At 40.9% G+C, this 17,422-nt stretch overlaps 1 protein-coding gene across 3 annotated transcripts in view; it reads left to right on the top strand.

The window, feature by feature from the left end:
• ZDHHC13 (zinc finger DHHC-type palmitoyltransferase 13) overlaps positions 1 to 17,422 on the top strand; it is a 50,106-nt gene that overhangs the window by 25,885 nt on the left and 6,799 nt on the right. For 2 of the 3 annotated variants that reach the window (XM_039236722.1, XM_039236724.1), the window contains exons 9-15: positions 490 to 623; positions 3,917 to 4,017; positions 9,510 to 9,634; positions 10,450 to 10,512; positions 11,228 to 11,321; positions 12,892 to 12,975; positions 17,260 to 17,417. In XM_039236722.1, coding sequence (XP_039092653.1) covers positions 490 to 623; positions 3,917 to 4,017; positions 9,510 to 9,634; positions 10,450 to 10,512; positions 11,228 to 11,321; positions 12,892 to 12,975; positions 17,260 to 17,417 — 759 coding nt within the window. The remainder of the gene's footprint in view (positions 1 to 489; positions 624 to 3,916; positions 4,018 to 9,509; positions 9,635 to 10,449; positions 10,513 to 11,227; positions 11,322 to 12,891; positions 12,976 to 17,259; positions 17,418 to 17,422) is intronic. The other variant, XM_039236723.1, reaches the window with a different exon arrangement.

Below are 17,422 nucleotides of genomic sequence, written 5' to 3' on the forward strand. Positions count from 1 at the left end.
CTCAAACTATTATCTTTTCTGCCAGCTTGTACCCTCTGACCTTTATGAGGGGATGGCACCATCTGGTGTCCAGGCTGGAACTCCTGCACTCTCCACATTGAGCCTTGGCTGTCCTGATTTTTGTGTGGCCCCTTTGTTTTGCTTTATGCTTTCTGACTTACAGTACTGTTTAAAAGACATTATTTTTGAGGATGTCAGCTCTCATGAGCACTTCTCTAAAAGACCACCATTTATTGGAGGAGAAGAAAGCAAAAGAAAACATGTTTAGGCACTGTTTTATAAAAGCTAAGATTTTTAAAGGATTGTTTCCAAGATTGGTAATTTTCTCAGACTTCAAATCTGTCAATCAGCAATTCTGAAGAAAAACTGTGTTCTGCTGTTGTATTAATGGTTACATATTCAGGAAGTAGTTCTTCTGTGGTACTAATCATTATTAGATACTTAGGAGGTAAAATCCATAAGGTTCTAAAATTCTGAATCTCTTAATAGCTCTTCCTGCTGCTGATGCTTTCTGTGATTACCATGTGGGCTGTCGGATACATACTGGACTTCAATTCAGATTCTTGGCTTTTAAAAGGATGTCTTCTAATAACATTGTTTTTTCTGACATCTTTGCTTCCAAGGTGTGTATATTAGTCTTTGCAAGGCTGGTTATTGCATTCCATGTGATTGCTTATTTCTGCTGTTGATTAGCTGAAATCACAGTTTTTACTGAGCTTTGAATGTTAGTTACTTACCACATTGAAATGTCTTCAGGGGTGGTGGGGGTGGGGGAAGGGCTTTGGTAGCGTATGATTTGGCTAAAAGCAATTTGGTCAACCCAGTAATTTGATTGAATTGGCAACCGGTAGGAAATAAAGACCCGAGCTCCCTTTTTGGGTTATTGATTTTGGTAAGTAATGAGAAGATTTTTCTAACTGTTTTGCATCTTGAATGAAGCATTTTTGCCCATTTTTTAGCACTCATGTTTTTTCCTTGATCTAAATTCATTTTAAGCTCATAATTTTTGCTTTTATGGTTTTTTGGTTGAAACACCCTAGTTGAATGATGGAAAATTATAAAATAGCAACTGTGGGATGGCTCTGATTTTAGGAAAGTATTATACTTGATTGTATTTAGTCATGGTTAAGGGTCAAGTTACCTGTATTCAAGTCAGGCTTTACCACACAGCAGTCTGACCTATAACAAGTTGCTTTACCTCTCTGTGCGTCACTTTTTCGTCTATAAAATGAGGATAATAATAGTGGCAATGCCTGCTTTCTGGTTAATACGTACACAGTGGTTAGAACCATGGCTGACACGCAGTACTCAACAGTCATGCCACACCCCAATCTCATCTTCCCTTTTTCAGTAAAAGGGCATCCAGTTCCCCATGTGAATAATGAATGTCACCCTTGGATTGCTGTTGTCTTCAATTCTTCCCTCCTCACATCCAGCTCACCACCAAGTCCTTCCTGTTCTTTCTCCAGTTGGTCAGCTCTTATCCCTAATTTATAGTTCATCCCCACTTAGCAGTCAGGGTGGTCTTTTTAAAAGGCAAATAATCAGTTTCTTTCCTTTTGTTCTGCTTACACCTTCCAGTGACTTTTCTGGGTGTTCAAAATAAAATCCAAACTCCTTGCCGGTGAGGTGTTATGTGATTCGATCTCTCCCTTTGGACTTCATCTCTTTCTTCCCTTCCCTTCTCTGTTCTTCTGCCCTCTTTCCGTTTCTAAAACACATGGACACACTCATGCCACCCCAGGGCTTTGATTCTTGCTTAGGTCTTTGTCTGAAGCATTCTCATACCATATTATTTTAGAGCTGAGGACACAGCCGTTCAGGCCTCAGGTCCAGTGTCACTTCCTGAGGCCATCCCTGAATAACTCTCTGCATCACCCTGTTTGATTTTGTTTGTAGCACTTACTCACCGTTTCCTGGAGCATTAAGGCCCATGCAAGCAGGAAACGTTTCTCTTTTCAGCATTTTCATTTGTTGAATGAAAGAAAAATGTAATGTGTGATGATGATCCATAGAAAAGGATCTAAAAAGATCTCTCTTCAGGGTGTGATGTTGAAGAGAGATCTTTTTTTTTGTTTGCCAGCATTTTCTGGAATAAGCATGAGCTGCTTGAGTAATAAGGAAAAACAAAATACTAGAGGAATCTTACCTCTTGGTTGGAAATGAATTAGATTTTAAAAGTAAAGTCAAAACACACAATTCTGAAAAATAACAAAATGCCCAAAGTTGTCTGCTATACAGAAAACTTGTAACTTAGAGTTATTTATTCGTTTTCCACTATGTAGATTGTGACTTGGTTGTCACATTTTAAGCCAAATCACCAGAAATCGCAATGATCACTTTGGGGCTTTTGTTTTTTTCTCTTTCAGAGAGAAAGCAAGAGCTGACCGTATCTTCTCACCTAGGATAGGAGCATTTGACATTTTTTTCGTTTTAGTAGAAACAAACATCATACAAAAGTTTATAGGAACCTTATTTTTGCTGACATTGAGTTGAGGGCTTTATACGCTAGACTTGGCATATGGACACAAACCAAATGGGAGACAAATCCATATGGCACCTTTATCCATACTGCTCTTGTTTCTCTCATACTCTTCTGTAGAGACCTGGTCTCAAGGATATAGGCAGCTGCAAACTTCTACTATCCTTTAGGCTCCAGGGGCAGTTGCGTATTGACCCAGGCTGCTGTGTGATGGCTGTTTGAAGTCCACAGATCGTGGTCCACAGACACTTACAAGTTAGGTTGTTGACTGCACTGCTTAATTAAGCCAGACACATCTGTCTGTGCTGCAAAATCTCAGGTCATGCTGTGGACATTACATGGGCTCTGTTTGGCCTGTTCTGGTCACATATTATGTGCCTGAGGTTTGGAACCTTTAGTTTTTCTCAACTATTTTATCATAATTATACTTCTGATCTTGATAGCTTTTTAAAAAATCCTTTTCTTAGCCATCATCAACCATTATGTTTTCCTGGCATAAATCTTAACATAGATCCAGGTAAACCATATTCATGCATGGATTTACTATATTGAATATTTAACATGAAAGATTTTTTTTTCTTTTGAAACTATAATATTAACATTTGAGTAAGTTCCGTGTAGACTTCCACGTTGCTTGTTACCCAAGCAAGAGGGTTAGCGTTTGAGGACTATGGCCACTTTCAGCCTTTATTTCTTCTTTTTATGTTGACTGTCTGCTTCTCAAGCTGATTGTGGGGTAAAAGTGCGTAAGGTTGTGTGCATCTGTTACGGTTTAAAAATACACTGCTCGCCTGCAGAAGAAAGCTTGTTCAGTGTGAAGGTGAATCTCCCAAGTATTTAAAATTTTTGCATTTTGGAATATTTGAAAATATGATATGGCAAAAAGAGAACTACAACTGTGATATTTTTCAATAGAAATAAAGATTCATTGCAAATAGAAAGTTACTGGGAATGAAATAACATAGAAGTTAGCTATAAGAACTGGAACATGCATTGCTTGAGTGCTTTACTTTTCTCATGTGTAAAATGGGGTTGAGATGGTGGCAAACTCTTATTTTTTTTAATATTAAAATGTTTGTTTATTTTGAGAGAGAGAGAAAGAGCTTTAGTGGGGGAGGGCCAGAGAGAGAGAGAGAGTGAGAGAGAGAATCCCAAGGAAGCTCTGTGCTGCCAGCGCAGCCCAATGTGGGGCTTGATATGAACCTTGAGATCATGGCCTGAGCTGAAATCAGGAGTTGGATGCCTAACTAGCTGAGCCATCCCGATGTTACCATGTGGAAAGTGGCGCATAGGAAGCACTCAGTGCTGGAAGCTGTTATTGTTGTTGTTACCTAAGGGAATTATTATTATTGTTATTATTTAAGGGGATTTAGAACTAAATATGGACCATACTTGTTTTTATTAATACCATATGTTTATCGTTTTTTCTTTTAGGTTCTTGTTCGGATATAAGAATCTTATCTACTTACCAACAGTCTTCCTGCTAAGTTCCATTTTTTGGATATTTGTGACTTGGTTCATCTTATTCTTTCCTCATATCCTTCCAGCTGAAATTTAAAGGCATACCTCATTTTGCCTTTAAACAATAGTAATGCCATTGTTAGAAATGTAGACATTTGGGGCGCCTGGGTGGCTTAGTTGGTTAAGCGTCCGACTTTCGCTTAGGTCATGAGCTCGCGGTTCGTGGGTTCGAGCCCTGCGTCGGGCTCTGTGCTGACTGCCAGCTCAGAGCCTGGAGCCTGTTTCAGTCTGTGACTCCCTCTCTCTCTGACCCTCCCCTGATCACACTGTCTCTCTCTCTCTCTCTCCTAGAAATAAAANAAAAAAAAAAAAAAAAAAAAAAAAAAAAAAGAAATGTAGACATTAGAAGGGATCCAGGGAATGCAATTCATATTTGTATGCATTTCAGTTATTTTGGTTGAAGATTTTTAATGTCGAAAATCTGCACGAGTTCTGGAAGTAATCTCAGAACATACTATGGAAGCAGTAGTGTCTAGTATTTATTACTCAGAGGAAAGAAGCAATAGAGTGAAGTATTGTTTTACTTGGACCCATGAAAATTTGTCATCTTGCCTTGAGATACTCTCCTCAAGGTCAGCAGGTTCTTTTAAGTTGGTCAGCAGTTACAGTTGATTAATAAGTCTCCTGGGTGCCAAGACGGCCTGTAGGGGAGGGATGCTCAGGGAACCTGTCCTCCTCAGCAGTGGCCAGTGCAGTGTGTCTGTCCGCAGCAGTGATTCTCAATCCACAGTAAAAGCACATTTATGTTGCCACCCAAAAGGAGGGTGAAACAGAAAATGATACTCCTACTGTGTGCTCTACTGTGAAATTCAGTAGTTTTATCCTATCTCTTTCCTTTTTTAAAAATGCTGGTCACAGCCCACTTAATTCTGTCATGAACTGCTCATGGATGGCAGACCATGGTTTCAAATTAAACAAACAAACAAACAAAAACCTCACCTAAGAAACAGGCTTATCCCTCGAAGTGCTGGGTTCCAGCCTCTGGCAGCCTAGGGGGTGTGTTGTGCTCTTAGGGGAGACTTTTTGGCTGAAAGCTATTTATAGCTGCTGTTGGGAGGGAGGCATTTTCTCCAGCTTTTTACCTTCCCACCTCCTTCCAGATTCCCTTTTTCCCTTCCAGAGACTCTAGGAAACCATTATAACCTTGTCTTTATATGGTGAGAGAAGGAAGAATGTGGTGGATAGAAATGTACCTGTAAACATATTTAACTTCTGTGCTATGTGTCCTCCTGGTAATGGCATTTTTAAACAGAAAAATGGTGTTTGTGGAAGAAATGCATACAGTCAATTCAGAAATACACTTTTCATAGGAATCAATGTAAAGTGAGGACTCATGTGAGTTCTGAGTGCATATATCTCCTTTCATTATAGCATGTTTATGCTTTAATGGTATTTTTGTTTCTGAGCCTTTTCTCTAACATTTTTTTTCAGATTCCTTTAATGTAAATGAATGGGGTAGCTCACCATGGAGTTCATTTGACTTCTATCAAAAGATGTTATCGTGTAAAGCCTTTGTCTCACGAGGACTGATTTAGGGGCGGCTGTTTAAGCATTAGTCTTACTACCACTACTTAAGGAAGACTTGCTTGATATTATGTGTTATAAAAATACTTTATAAGTAACCATAAGTGTATAAAACAGCAGGACAGTATACACTCCAAATTACTTGCAGGAATCTCAAGCCGGATAAATTGTAGGATAAGTGACATGATTCCGAGAAGGGAGGGCTGATATTTGTGTTTACCAACCCTTGCGGCAGTGGAGTAAACACCGTTTTAGGTTTGTGTTTTCTGATGAGTTTTTTGCAGAATCAGTAGCAACAGAAAAGTAACTCCCCTGTAGTTTTGAAAGCCTTGATCACAGAACTTAGTATTCAGTTGAGTTTAATCACAAGCGGCTCACCATTTGCAAAGATGCCTTTACATCAGAAGAACTGATTTCGAAAGCTAGACAGACTCTGACTTTTATGTCGGAGTTGACGAGACGGGATCTGTTAGTTGCCCATATAGCAGAAAGCCCCTGGACCTGGGCAGCTGTATGCACCTGCTGTGGGTGAGTGCATGTCAGTCAGTAGGTGGCACACTTAGCCAGCGGCTCAGTGTCTATGAAGCTGTATGGTAAATGCCGTTTGAACTGCACTGGGTGTGACCTGAGGTGCTCCCCTCAGTTCTCAGTTGACTTATCTGTCCCAGGTTTTGCCAAGTCTGGGTTGTGTGGGGGCTTCCCCTCTCCCAGGCTTTTATGAGCAGTGTTGGAGGAGGGGGGCCACTGTGGAAAGAGTACCCTCTTTGTCATCGGACAGAATGGGTTTGAGTTTGGCTCTCTTTCTTATGTCTGACTGGGCACATTATTAAATTTCACCGAGTCTGTTTTCTATAAAAAAAAAAAAAAAAAATCCTGAGGGATAACAGCACCAAATTTGTGGGATGGCTGCAAGGAGTACTCTGCTATGATGTCTGTAAAATGCCATGGTCCTCACTGCATAGTGGGCATTTTATAAATAATACCTATTCTATTAGTCACTCTTCTGAGTAAAATCTGTGTAGATGGCTGCATTTTGAAATTAAGGGACACTCTGGGCTGGTTCCTCAGATGATCCCTTCCTTTTGGTGCTTTTTTATATGCTCAGCAAGTAATGTGTTTGGCTTTTATGAGGCAGGATCATGTGGAAGAGATAGTTCCACTGATGAGTTTGGAGATGAGGTGAACACTTGAGAAAGAAATGGTAAAGCACAGAACATTACGTCTGTTTCTGGCATGTGGTGGTGGGAATGACACAGCTTCAGAGCGGGTGGAAGGGAGCAAGAGCTTTGACTAAAAGCCTGGTATGGGGGGTGACACAGGTGTCAAGGAAGCCACTGTATTCCCCAGGAGTAGTATAAGGAGGTGAGTGTCCACACAAAGGACAATAGCCCTCGCACTGTCCCGGCACTGATCAGTACAACCCGAAGTGTGTTTGTTTTAATTTTGTTGTTTTTAGAGAAACATTGACAAACGGCAGCAAAAGCGGAAGAGCATGACCAGGAAACTGTTCCGTGCAGGGAACCGCGTTGCTGCTTATCCTGTAGGTGTGAGCACTGCCTCCTAATGCCAAGTGTTTGGAAGTCTATGATTTGGAAGCCAGCGCACTGTATGGAATGGATGTTCAATAACAACGTATCGAACAAATGAGGAATAGGCTTCTGTAGGGTAGATCTAAGGACAGCCATAGTATCGGTCTTTAGTGTAGAGCTAAAGGATCTAAAGGATGAAAACCAGTTAGTCCAAGTTCCAGAAAGGCACATTTCAGCTCCATATTGAGAGACTTTAACTGTAAAGAGTCACCAGCCAACTGGAGAGGCTGAGGGGTGGGTCTATAAATAACTACAATTTAAGATCTAAGTGCCACAGAACAGGCATTCGTAGACTCCGGGAAGGGCAAGAATCCTTTCTCTGTAGGGATTCAGGAAAGACCTGCAAGGGGACGGAGAATAAAGTTAGACTTGGGCAACCTTAAAGTGTGCTTCTGGAAGTAGATGGGGGCAGCAGGGAGCATTTGAGGCTACTGAACCACACAAAGCAAGGGCATGGAAGCAGGGAACGTTTGGCTTTTATATCAGGGGATAGAATGCATTTGTTTTACTTAGAGAGGATCCAGTGATTCTCCTGGGATTTGTTTTGAAAGTTCTTTGGAATGGGAAGCCAGAGTTCAGTGAGCTCAATGTGCAGAATCATGTGACTCAACTGAATGTATTTTTGAGAATGTGTTGTGTGTTAATCAAGATTCTGTGGGAAGAAAACAGGATGTGATTCTTTAACTAAAGGTCTCGACTTATGTGCTCTTTAACAGTGTTATTAATACATTCTAAGTAAGCTTCATTTGTTAGAATTTCATTTCACACCACTCTTTTAGATCCTATCTCTTTCTTAAAGCTAGGCCCTTCTGCAGACAAACAAACTGATAAATTAACTTTTTAAAACTGTTTATTTATTTTGAAAGACAGAAAGAACAAGCAGGGGAGGGGCAGAGAGAAAGGAGAGAGAGAATTCCAAGCAGGCTCCGTGGTATCAGTGCCAAGCTTGATGTAGGGCTCAAACTCACAAAACCTGAGGTCCTGACCTGAGCCGAAATCAAGAGTTGGACGCTCAACCCACTGAGCCACCCACATGCCCCCAAACTGATAAACTAGTAAACCAACAAGATTTGTTCCTGCCTACGTAAACCAGATGTGGTTGTGGGTCAGAGCACTAGTTTTTGTGTCTCAGAGCAGTGCTGCTTAAGTTCCAATGTACATGTGGATCCCCCGAGGATCTTGTTAAAATCCCGAGTGTAGTTCTGCAGATCTGGGGTAACGTCTGAAGTTCTGCCTTTCTTACAGACTCCCAGGTAAAGCCATTGCTGTGAGTCCATGGATCACACTTTGAATAGCACGGGTTTAGAGTTTATTTTATGGCTGCCTGTTCCACTCCAAAGTTTGGAACATGACAGCTTGATAATAACTTGGAAGGCAGATGTGGTTACTGTGTTGATAATGATTTAAATTAGGCAAGGAGAATTGGTTTACTACTGGTATATTGTTCTTATTACTTACTGCACCTTCATTTGTCTTTCCCTGGAGCAAAATTTTACTTTCTATACAAAGAATTTGTACCACTTTAAAAACATTTCAAAGTGGATAATATTTATCCTTGAAATACTTTTTATCTTACTGTCTCTACAGTATCTTCCTTTCCCAAAACAGTATTCGATTTGTAATTAATTTGCAAAGAGAGCAGTTTTTTAAATTTCTAAATCGATACAGCCTAATACAGTGAAAAGCATTAGTTATTAAACCTTACATTAGGAAACTTTTGTAAGCACTTATCTAATGTATAAGGAAATATTTTATTTGGAATCTCTGAATCACATGGTTTGTTTCTTTGAATGATTTTGTCAAAATGACCGATAATTATTCTTTTGAATACTTACAGGAGAGCCACGGTAATACTATTAGAGATTAATTTATTTGGATCTTGAATGTTTTTCAGTCCTCAGGATGTACCTCATATATGGCAACCATTCCTATCAATATTTTTTTGAGGAGTTTCAACTGATCAGAAGGGGTTAATTATTAGCCAACTATGAGCACATTCTTGTAGGATTAGAACACAGAATGGGGTCAGGGATGAGTATATGTAACAGAAAGTGAGGGTAGAATGCAGAGAGATTCTTTTTTTTTTTTTTTTTTTTTAAATTTATGTTTTATTTATTTCTAGGAGAGAGAGAGCGTGAGCAGGGGAGGGTCAGAGAGAGAGGGAGTCACAGACCGAAAGAGGCTCCAGGCTCTGAGCTGGCAGTCAGCACAGAGCCCGACGCGGGGCCCGAACCCACGAACCGCGAGATCATGACCTAAGCGAAAGTCGGATGCTTAACCGACTAAGCCACCCAGGCGCCCCTGAGATTCTTAGGCACCTATAGCGAAATTGCTTATGTTGTAATTATGCTGTTCTTAGTGGAAGTTGATATGTTCCTTAACATGGTTTTCACATCTAGCAGGCACCCCTTTCTATTTTGCTTTCGTTCTTAGCCTAGTAGGCTTCCTCTACTTTTTCTACAAGACTTGGGCAACTGATCCAGGCTTCACTAAAGCTTCTGAAGAAGAAAGGAAAACGGTGAGGCTTCCTTTGTAAGATTACTTTTTTTTTTAAATAGGAAGGTCATAGCAATGCTCGTGTTTGTCATGGGTCATCTCCAGTGCCTGGCACATAATAGATGCAGCGTAAATCAACAAAGTTGAGATTTCTCCAGTGTCATGTTTTTTCACTTATTTCTGGAAAAGTTTTAAAAAGTATTTTTATTTCCTCTTAAAGTCAGACCCAAGACTTTTTCAAATACAACTTCTGTTAGCGAACACGATCCAATTTCTTTATAGGAGCACTTACATAATGATCATTTAGCTTAAACTCCCCCACTTGATCCATGGTGAGTAACTAGGCAGGGGCCAGGGGGAGCCCTCCTTATTGACATGAGATAGATGTGAAGGTGTCAGAGGACATGCGTGTCTTCCTTTGCTGGTGAATGTTTAGAAGGGTCGTCATCGGTGTTCCCTGTAGGCAGTTCCTGGGAGACTGAGCCTGTGGTGCTCGTCACCATCAGTTCCAATGGGTACTGATGGGTTTTGTTTGCTTTTTATGAGTGTATCCATAAGGTGTAGTTTTCTCTAACAGATTATAACTGGGAGATGACTGCCATTCATGGAGAGAATGGGGAGGTGTAATTTGTGTGCCTTCTAATTTATTGGCTGTGGTTGAAAATGCAGCCTTGAAAAGTCACACTATTTTCAGGCACAGAATGATTTGTGGCATCTGGTGGCAGATATTCCAGATTGCTCTTCTGGCCACGTCATTTTGGAGAGAGAGCTGTGACAATGGTGAATAACCATTCCCCAATAAAACATCATCGTAAGATCAAATCTTGTGCCTTTCAGAATATCATCACCCTTGCAGAGACTGGCTGTCTGGACTTCAGAACATTTTGTACCTCCTGTCTTGTGAGTCTTCTTTTTTTTTTTTTTTGTAAATAATTTTATCCCATAGTGAGAAGGCAAATTCTTGGTAACATTTCTCATGTAAGCATTTCTTAAATATCCATGGTATATTTGCACACCTTTGTTTTTACCGGTTTCTAATTTTGTATTACTGTCAGAATAATTTTCTGCCTTGAGCATATGAAGGAATGATGTTTGTGGTTTCTCGAAGTTGTCTGTGGTTAGATCTCTCTGTGAATGATCCGTGCTGTGTTTTGATTGCTTTTTCCTGCCATAAAGCATATATTAGAACTAACTTCAAGTCAGAGGCTCACGATGATCCCAGAAACCGCTTAGTGAAACGTCTTATTTTGCAATTGAGGAATCAAGGTCTAGAGGGAAGAAGTAACTTCCCCCTAACATAGTAACAAATTATTGGCAGAGCCAGAAATGTAACTGGGGTTTCCTTTTCCCTTTTTCTTAATGATACTTCCTTGTTTCCCCCTTGTCAGTGTGAATAGGCTCTGGAATTCAAAACCCCTTTAGTGCTGGCCTACTCAAAATAGATATATGAAAGTAAATATTAATAAGGCATTCCAGAGCCTCTCTGTGAATTGATGACCTATTTAGGATTATTTGTACCCACGTCATTATGATTTAGGAGTAAGAGTCTGCTTGTGGTTTGTTACCACTTTAAGACACTGATTTTTGCTTAGACCTATCTTAATTGCCTCCTTAGATAAGGAAGCCATTGAGGTCACTTCATTGCCACGTGTGTAACTCCTGTGTCGCTCGGTACGATCAGCATTGTCTGTGGACTGGACGGTGCATAGGTGAGAGATTGAATTTCTTATTTGACACTATTAAGTATATATTTAGTCATGTGTGTGATTAATAGAAAAGACAGAAGGGCATCTCAGGGGTCCATTTGGTAACTCTTCTTTGTCAGAGACTCCTCTCTGTGGTGTTAACATGTTTGGAAAACTGTCGATGTTGATAATAATTAATGTCATTTGTATAGTATTTTAGAGTTTATAAAGCAGTTTTGAATGTAGTAGCCTATTTGATCATCAGGGCACACCTCTGAAGTTGGTATTATGTCTCCATTTGAGAGGTGGAAAAATACGAAAGGCAAATTATTTGCCTGAGGTTACTTTAGTAGTATTGGTCATCTGTGCCAAATTACCAGGTTCTTACCACATTCTGTGGCTCGTCTCTCTCATGTACTTCTCCAGGTGCCTCCTTCAAAGCTCAGGTGGAAGCTCACACCAGAGACGGTGTGGACTGTTCCTTGTCCTGGTCTGTAGCCCTGAGTTTCCTCTGAGTGGTCGCTGTAGAAGTCACAGGCTTATTATGAGGACTTCAGAGGAACTATGGTCATTTGTCTCCAGGAGAGGAGGAAGCTTTTATAATCTCGAACAAAAACCTGCCTCAGCAGGTCAGGTTTCTTTGGTGCATTTTGATGGCCTCTGCTGTTCCTGGAGAACAGTGAAGAGATCATTCCTGGGGTCCCAAGCTTCATGGACCCCATCCCACTGTAAAGACGGGAGGATTCGCATCAGAGCAGCCAGCTTTGAATGGAAGTGGAAAAGCAACAGTAATGAGCCCATATATTTTTATTTGGCTGCATTTAACATAGTGGATCATCTTGTTGGGCTGCCAGGCCTGTGAAACAGAAGAGATATCTCCATGTTAAAAGCAAGGACACCAGACCCGAGAGGTTAAATGACTTCCTTCTAGTCACACAACTAGTCACCCATGGGCCTAGATCTCCTCATTGCAGGGGGCCTTCCTCCTGCTGCTGGGCTTTGCTGCCTGAGGAGAAAGTGGGGACATGGTGGTACTTTTGTATCCTTAGTAGTAAGGTGCGCCCAACCCCGGTGTCCAGAGAGCGGTAGATACAAGCCGCATATGTGAGAGTGGCCGCCCGTTGCCCCTGTTTTCTGTGTCTAGGGCCCTGCAGCAGAGCTATTTAGTGCTGTTCTTCAGATTCATTTTCTCTGTTCCCCTGATCAAGTGAATCCTTGAAGTTCAGAAATTGTACTTAAACTCGTTACGTGGAAAAAGTACAGGTTATGATTTGTCCAAAGTCCTGCTTGCTCCCCTTCCTCCAGCACAGTAAATATAGGCCATCCTAGAGCTGTATATGCTTAAACCTCGTTCTGTTCAAGAAAGGTGGCTTCTTTTAGGTAAGCAGCAAATAACTATTAGTTCAGTTGACACAGTTGACCGTGACATATCAGAGCTGTTTGGTTTTGGTTTAGTGGTATTTAAAAGCCAAGTATTAGCTTATTTACTTTTTTACTTGGTGGAAGCTTTTGACAGGAAGATGGTTAGTAAGGTCTTGATCTGGAAAATCATTGCAAGCAAAAGTATTAATTATGTTTTTTCTTTCTGCTCTAGGTTTTGGCAACCATCACTATTACATATTCTTCTTATTTTTCCTTTCCATTGTTTGTGATTGGATTATATATGAATCTTTCATCTGTAAGTATACATTTTTCTTACAGCAAGCTCATACATCCATATCCACACATACTTGTCTTGGTACATTCTTGAATGGCACATTCTGGCTGAGTGACTGTGAACCACACCCCTACTAAAAATGAAACGGCCACCTCTGAGACTCCCAGCATTGGGAAAGCTGCAAGGAAGACTTGAAGAGATTAGTTGTCAGCACCTGGGAAGAGAGTGTATTCTAAAGTGACCTTGATAAATTTGAGAAGTGGTCAGAATACAAATTCATTTAAGGCAGGTGCAGATTTATCACCCAGTAAAGTGAGGAAAGATCAGCGGCTCAGGCACAAAGCAAGGGAAGTGATAAGTAAATAAAAGAGGAAAAAGAAAAGGTTGGTGCTGCAGATGAAGGAAGGTGGAAGTGGTCACCATAGGGAAGGAACACAACTCTTGATAAATGTCAAGTCACAGCTTAGAGGTAATGGGAGAAACTAGTAGTCATTGAGAGTTTGGGGATAATGACTTGGAAGAAAACATTAGGCCACTTATTCTGCATCCCTGAGAAAGGAAAAGAACTTCTCAGTAGCATGTGAACGGGCATGTAGGGGGCTCGTGTAGGGAGCGACATTCAGCTATTCCAATGTGATTGACTAAGAAGACCCAGGTTTGCATTGAAGCAAGAAGGATTTGGGTTAGCTCTTAACAGTTGCACGGCTGTGCTTCTCAAGCCTTGGAGTGGGTCACCTAACTGGGAAAACATATAGTGCTTGTAGTTTCTTTATTTTGGCTTTATTTGTTTCACTGTTTGTTATCTATTTTCAAGACTTTGGGGAGAATTTGGCCTCACCAAAAATCTGTTTCCTCCCACCCTCCTGTTACGTTCATGCTCAAGTCTTAGATTCTGTCCGTGGGATACTAGTTTATTGCTTGTGCTAAAATGCAGCCTGATACAGGGGGATGTTAGGAACATTTTTTTTCTACTTTATTTTCTTTTCCCCTTGGCATCCTAAGCACTGCCTCTCCCTGCCTTTCCCCTGCCCCTGCTCCAGCTGTTTTAAGTTTAAATTTTGCTTAGGTTTTTTTTGTTTGTTTGTTTTATTATTTATTTTTGAGAATGAGAGAGACAGAGCACAAGCAGGGGAGGGGCAGAGAGAGAGAAGAAACAGAATCCAAAGCAGGCTCCAGCCTCTAAGCTGTTAGCACAGAACCCGACGTGGGGCTCAAACTCGTGAAAAGCAAGATTATGACCTGAGCTGATATCAGCCACTTAACCGACTGAGCCACCCAAGTGCCCCGAATTTTGTTTAGTTTTTGAGAAATAATTCCTCCTACACTGTTCCCTAGCCTCCCAGTTACCCTCCCCGGAAACATAAAGTTTTGGGTTGTTTGGTGTTTCATTTTTAGAGATTATTAATTAATATCTATGTGAAATGGTTTTGTTTTGGTTTTGGTTTTTTGTTTTTTTTTTTTTTTTTTGTCCTGCCCTAGGCATGGGGAGGGCTTCAGTCACCGTGTCAGCCCTTTCTTGTCCAACACCTTGGGTGTCTGTGACCAGTAGGGAAAGCTTCTATAGTTCAGTGTAATTGCCACCACCTCAGATGGATTGAATAGTCAGAAGGTTGTGATCCTTGATCGCATTTCTTGTCAAAGGCCATAAGTAATCCTGAGCACTGGAATTTAAAAAACCCCTTAGATTATGTCTTGTAGTTTAAGGAATAAAAGATTTCTTGACAACGCATCTTTCTTCTGAAAGAACTGCCCTTTTAAAGCCTAACAGTAAAGCAGATTCCTGGAAAACCTTTTTGAAGCTGGCCCATGAACCAGCTTGTCCCTTGGACTTGATCCTATTGGGAGAGAAGCCAGGTTTTACACCACTCTTGTCTCTCCTGCTTCTCTCTTCACTAAAAATAGTCAGCTTTGCTTGGTGTCTGTGTCCAGCATAAGACTGTATTGATAAGGACAGAAGTAATTTTCCATCGCTTTTCTTCTTTCTGCTTTGCTTCCGTATTCTGTGCATTGGCCCTTCCCTCTTCTTTGTTTGTGTTCTCTGGCTCTGAACCAATTTTTATATTATATTTTGTGTCTTAGGAACAGTCCCACTTTATATTCACCTGCGGCCGTGTAGACAAGTGAGCATATTTTGTTACTTTTATCCCATTTATATTCTGGCAATATTTGTTTGCACCGAATGAGGACGTCGTGTCATTTCTTATTACTTCACAGGCAGAAAAAATGAACTTGTGCCTCATTTTTCTAACGAGGCCTCCCTGTCATCCCACCTTCTTTGTTTACCATTAGCACTCCTGACGTAAGAGCCCTGATGTGCCCGAGCCTCGCGTGAGCCAGTTACAGCCACTTCTGGCTCTGTGTAGCGTCCATCCGTCTTTTGTGAGGTCTGTTTTCAGGGCGGACACTCAGAAAGGGTCAGCATCCTAACAAGTTACGGGGAGAAAGATTTTAGATCATCGTTAGGAGGAACGTTGTAGTTGGCAGAGCTATTTAAAGATGAAGATGATCAACTTGGTACAGTATAAGTCCCCTATCACTAGCCAGTGACCACCTGATAAGAATGTATTATTAGCACACATTAAAGTTGTATGTCGCAGAAGATAATGTATGTGGCCATTTGTAGCCGTATCTTTGACATTCAATCTGCAATCAGTCCTCTGAAAATTCCAGTTTGAGGTCATGCTGTGTTATCAAAAAAATTCCCAGAAGACAGCAGTAGAAATCTATAAGCTGGAAGAAAGTAGGTATTCTTTCCCACTCAGCAGCTGTTTCCTGTACCTGCTGTTGGGAATTATAATCTTTTTTGTCATATCAGGTACATGGGAGGCATCTTTGTCTGCTGTCCTAATGAGAAGCTCTCAAGAGAGTGTAATTTGCCTTAACTTGTTGCCTTGATTGTTATGCTGTGATGATTACTCTTAGAATGCTGCTGATGTGTAGTTGTGAAAGATGGTTGGGAACCAAATAAGCCTCAAAAGGGGGAAAAAATATATATATATTTTTTAAGACTAAAATGGTCCGACAGGTGATAGTAAAGTCAGGGACTCATTTTCTTTCTGTCCCAGGAGCTCTTAAGTGCTGCTTTGGGAAAGTGTCTGAAACTACTTATCACATTGTCAGAGGCCTTTATGAAACCTCAGGGTGCAAATTTACAGAATTTTTATTTCAAAAGTAATTTGCCCTTTATAAACTGTCATGGGGCCTACAGAAGCCATTGGCTTCACAAGACCTTGAAGATCTATTCGCTTGTTTCTGCTGCTTCCTACCTTCGTTCTCCTCACCGCTGCTTTTGGCTGCATGGCTGAGGAAGGCCACGAAGGCCAGAGTGAAGTCCTCTCTTCTGACTGGCATATAAATAGGTATCCCTGGAGAGAAATTGAGCTGTGCCTATATGAATCTTTCCCTTTACTCTTTCCCTAGGGGCGTCTGTCTCATGAATTCCCTTACTTTCTCCCTGTCTACAGGATAAATTAGAGCGCCGGTGCAGAAGCACACCCAGTAACTGCATGCTCTTAGGTTGTGTGCCCATGGTATCTGGGCGCTCACAGGATTTCTTGTGCCTGCAGCAAAGGCCTGCTGATTTGAACCCTTAGTAAGAGTTTTTTCAGTGCTATAGTAGACTCCTATCTTGTTGTGTATCATGGACAAAATAAAGAATCTTCTAAGACAGATATTTATGGAATACAGTCATTCTCTGTTATCACGTCCTTGGACAATTAATATTGGGCCAGTTCATTTTGTGCTGAATATGGTGGTTTTAGTGGTGGTCTTATGGACCTTTTTTGCTTTTATTCTGTACTGCCAGCTGCCAATGCAATGGTATCATATAGCCTTAATGAGAAATGAGGTACTGGGTTTTCATCTTTGCTGGTTAAGCTGGCACTTGGGAGAAAAATTCTTTTTTTTTTTTCTACAATGTTTTAAATTTTTTATTATTTTTTAATTTTTTAAAGTTTATTTATTTTGAGAGAGAGCGTGAGCAGGGGTGGGGCAGAGAGAGAGAGAGAGAGGGAGAGAGAATCCCAAGCAGGCCCTGTACTGTCGGTGTGGAGCTTGACACAGGGCTCAAACTCACGAACCATGACATAATGGACTGAGCCAAAATCAAGAGTTGGACGCTTGACCGACTGAGCCATCCAGGTGCCGCTGGAAGATAAATTTTTAAAGCTGGTTTCTAATCAGTGCTTACCATGTCTTACTTTCTCTTCGCCCTGAAAAGAAATACAGTGATTTTATCTTCTTGTACAATAATCACTAGTCTGTTGCCTTTTTAAATAATAAGTTTTCTTTTTTGTGAATCCACAGATTGGTCCAGTCATTGTGTGACGACATTCAGAGAAGATGGACTGTGGACCTACCTCAATCAGATTGTGGCCTGCTCCCCTTGGGTCTTATATATCTTCGCTCTAGCAGCTTTCCATTTCTCATGGTCAACATTTTTATTATTAAATCAGCTCTTTCAGGTATG

Source organism: Hyaena hyaena, unplaced genomic scaffold (genome assembly GCF_003009895.1).
Source record: "Hyaena hyaena isolate Hyena2069 unplaced genomic scaffold, ASM300989v1 scaffold_116, whole genome shotgun sequence".
NCBI lineage: Eukaryota > Metazoa > Chordata > Mammalia > Carnivora > Hyaenidae > Hyaena > Hyaena hyaena.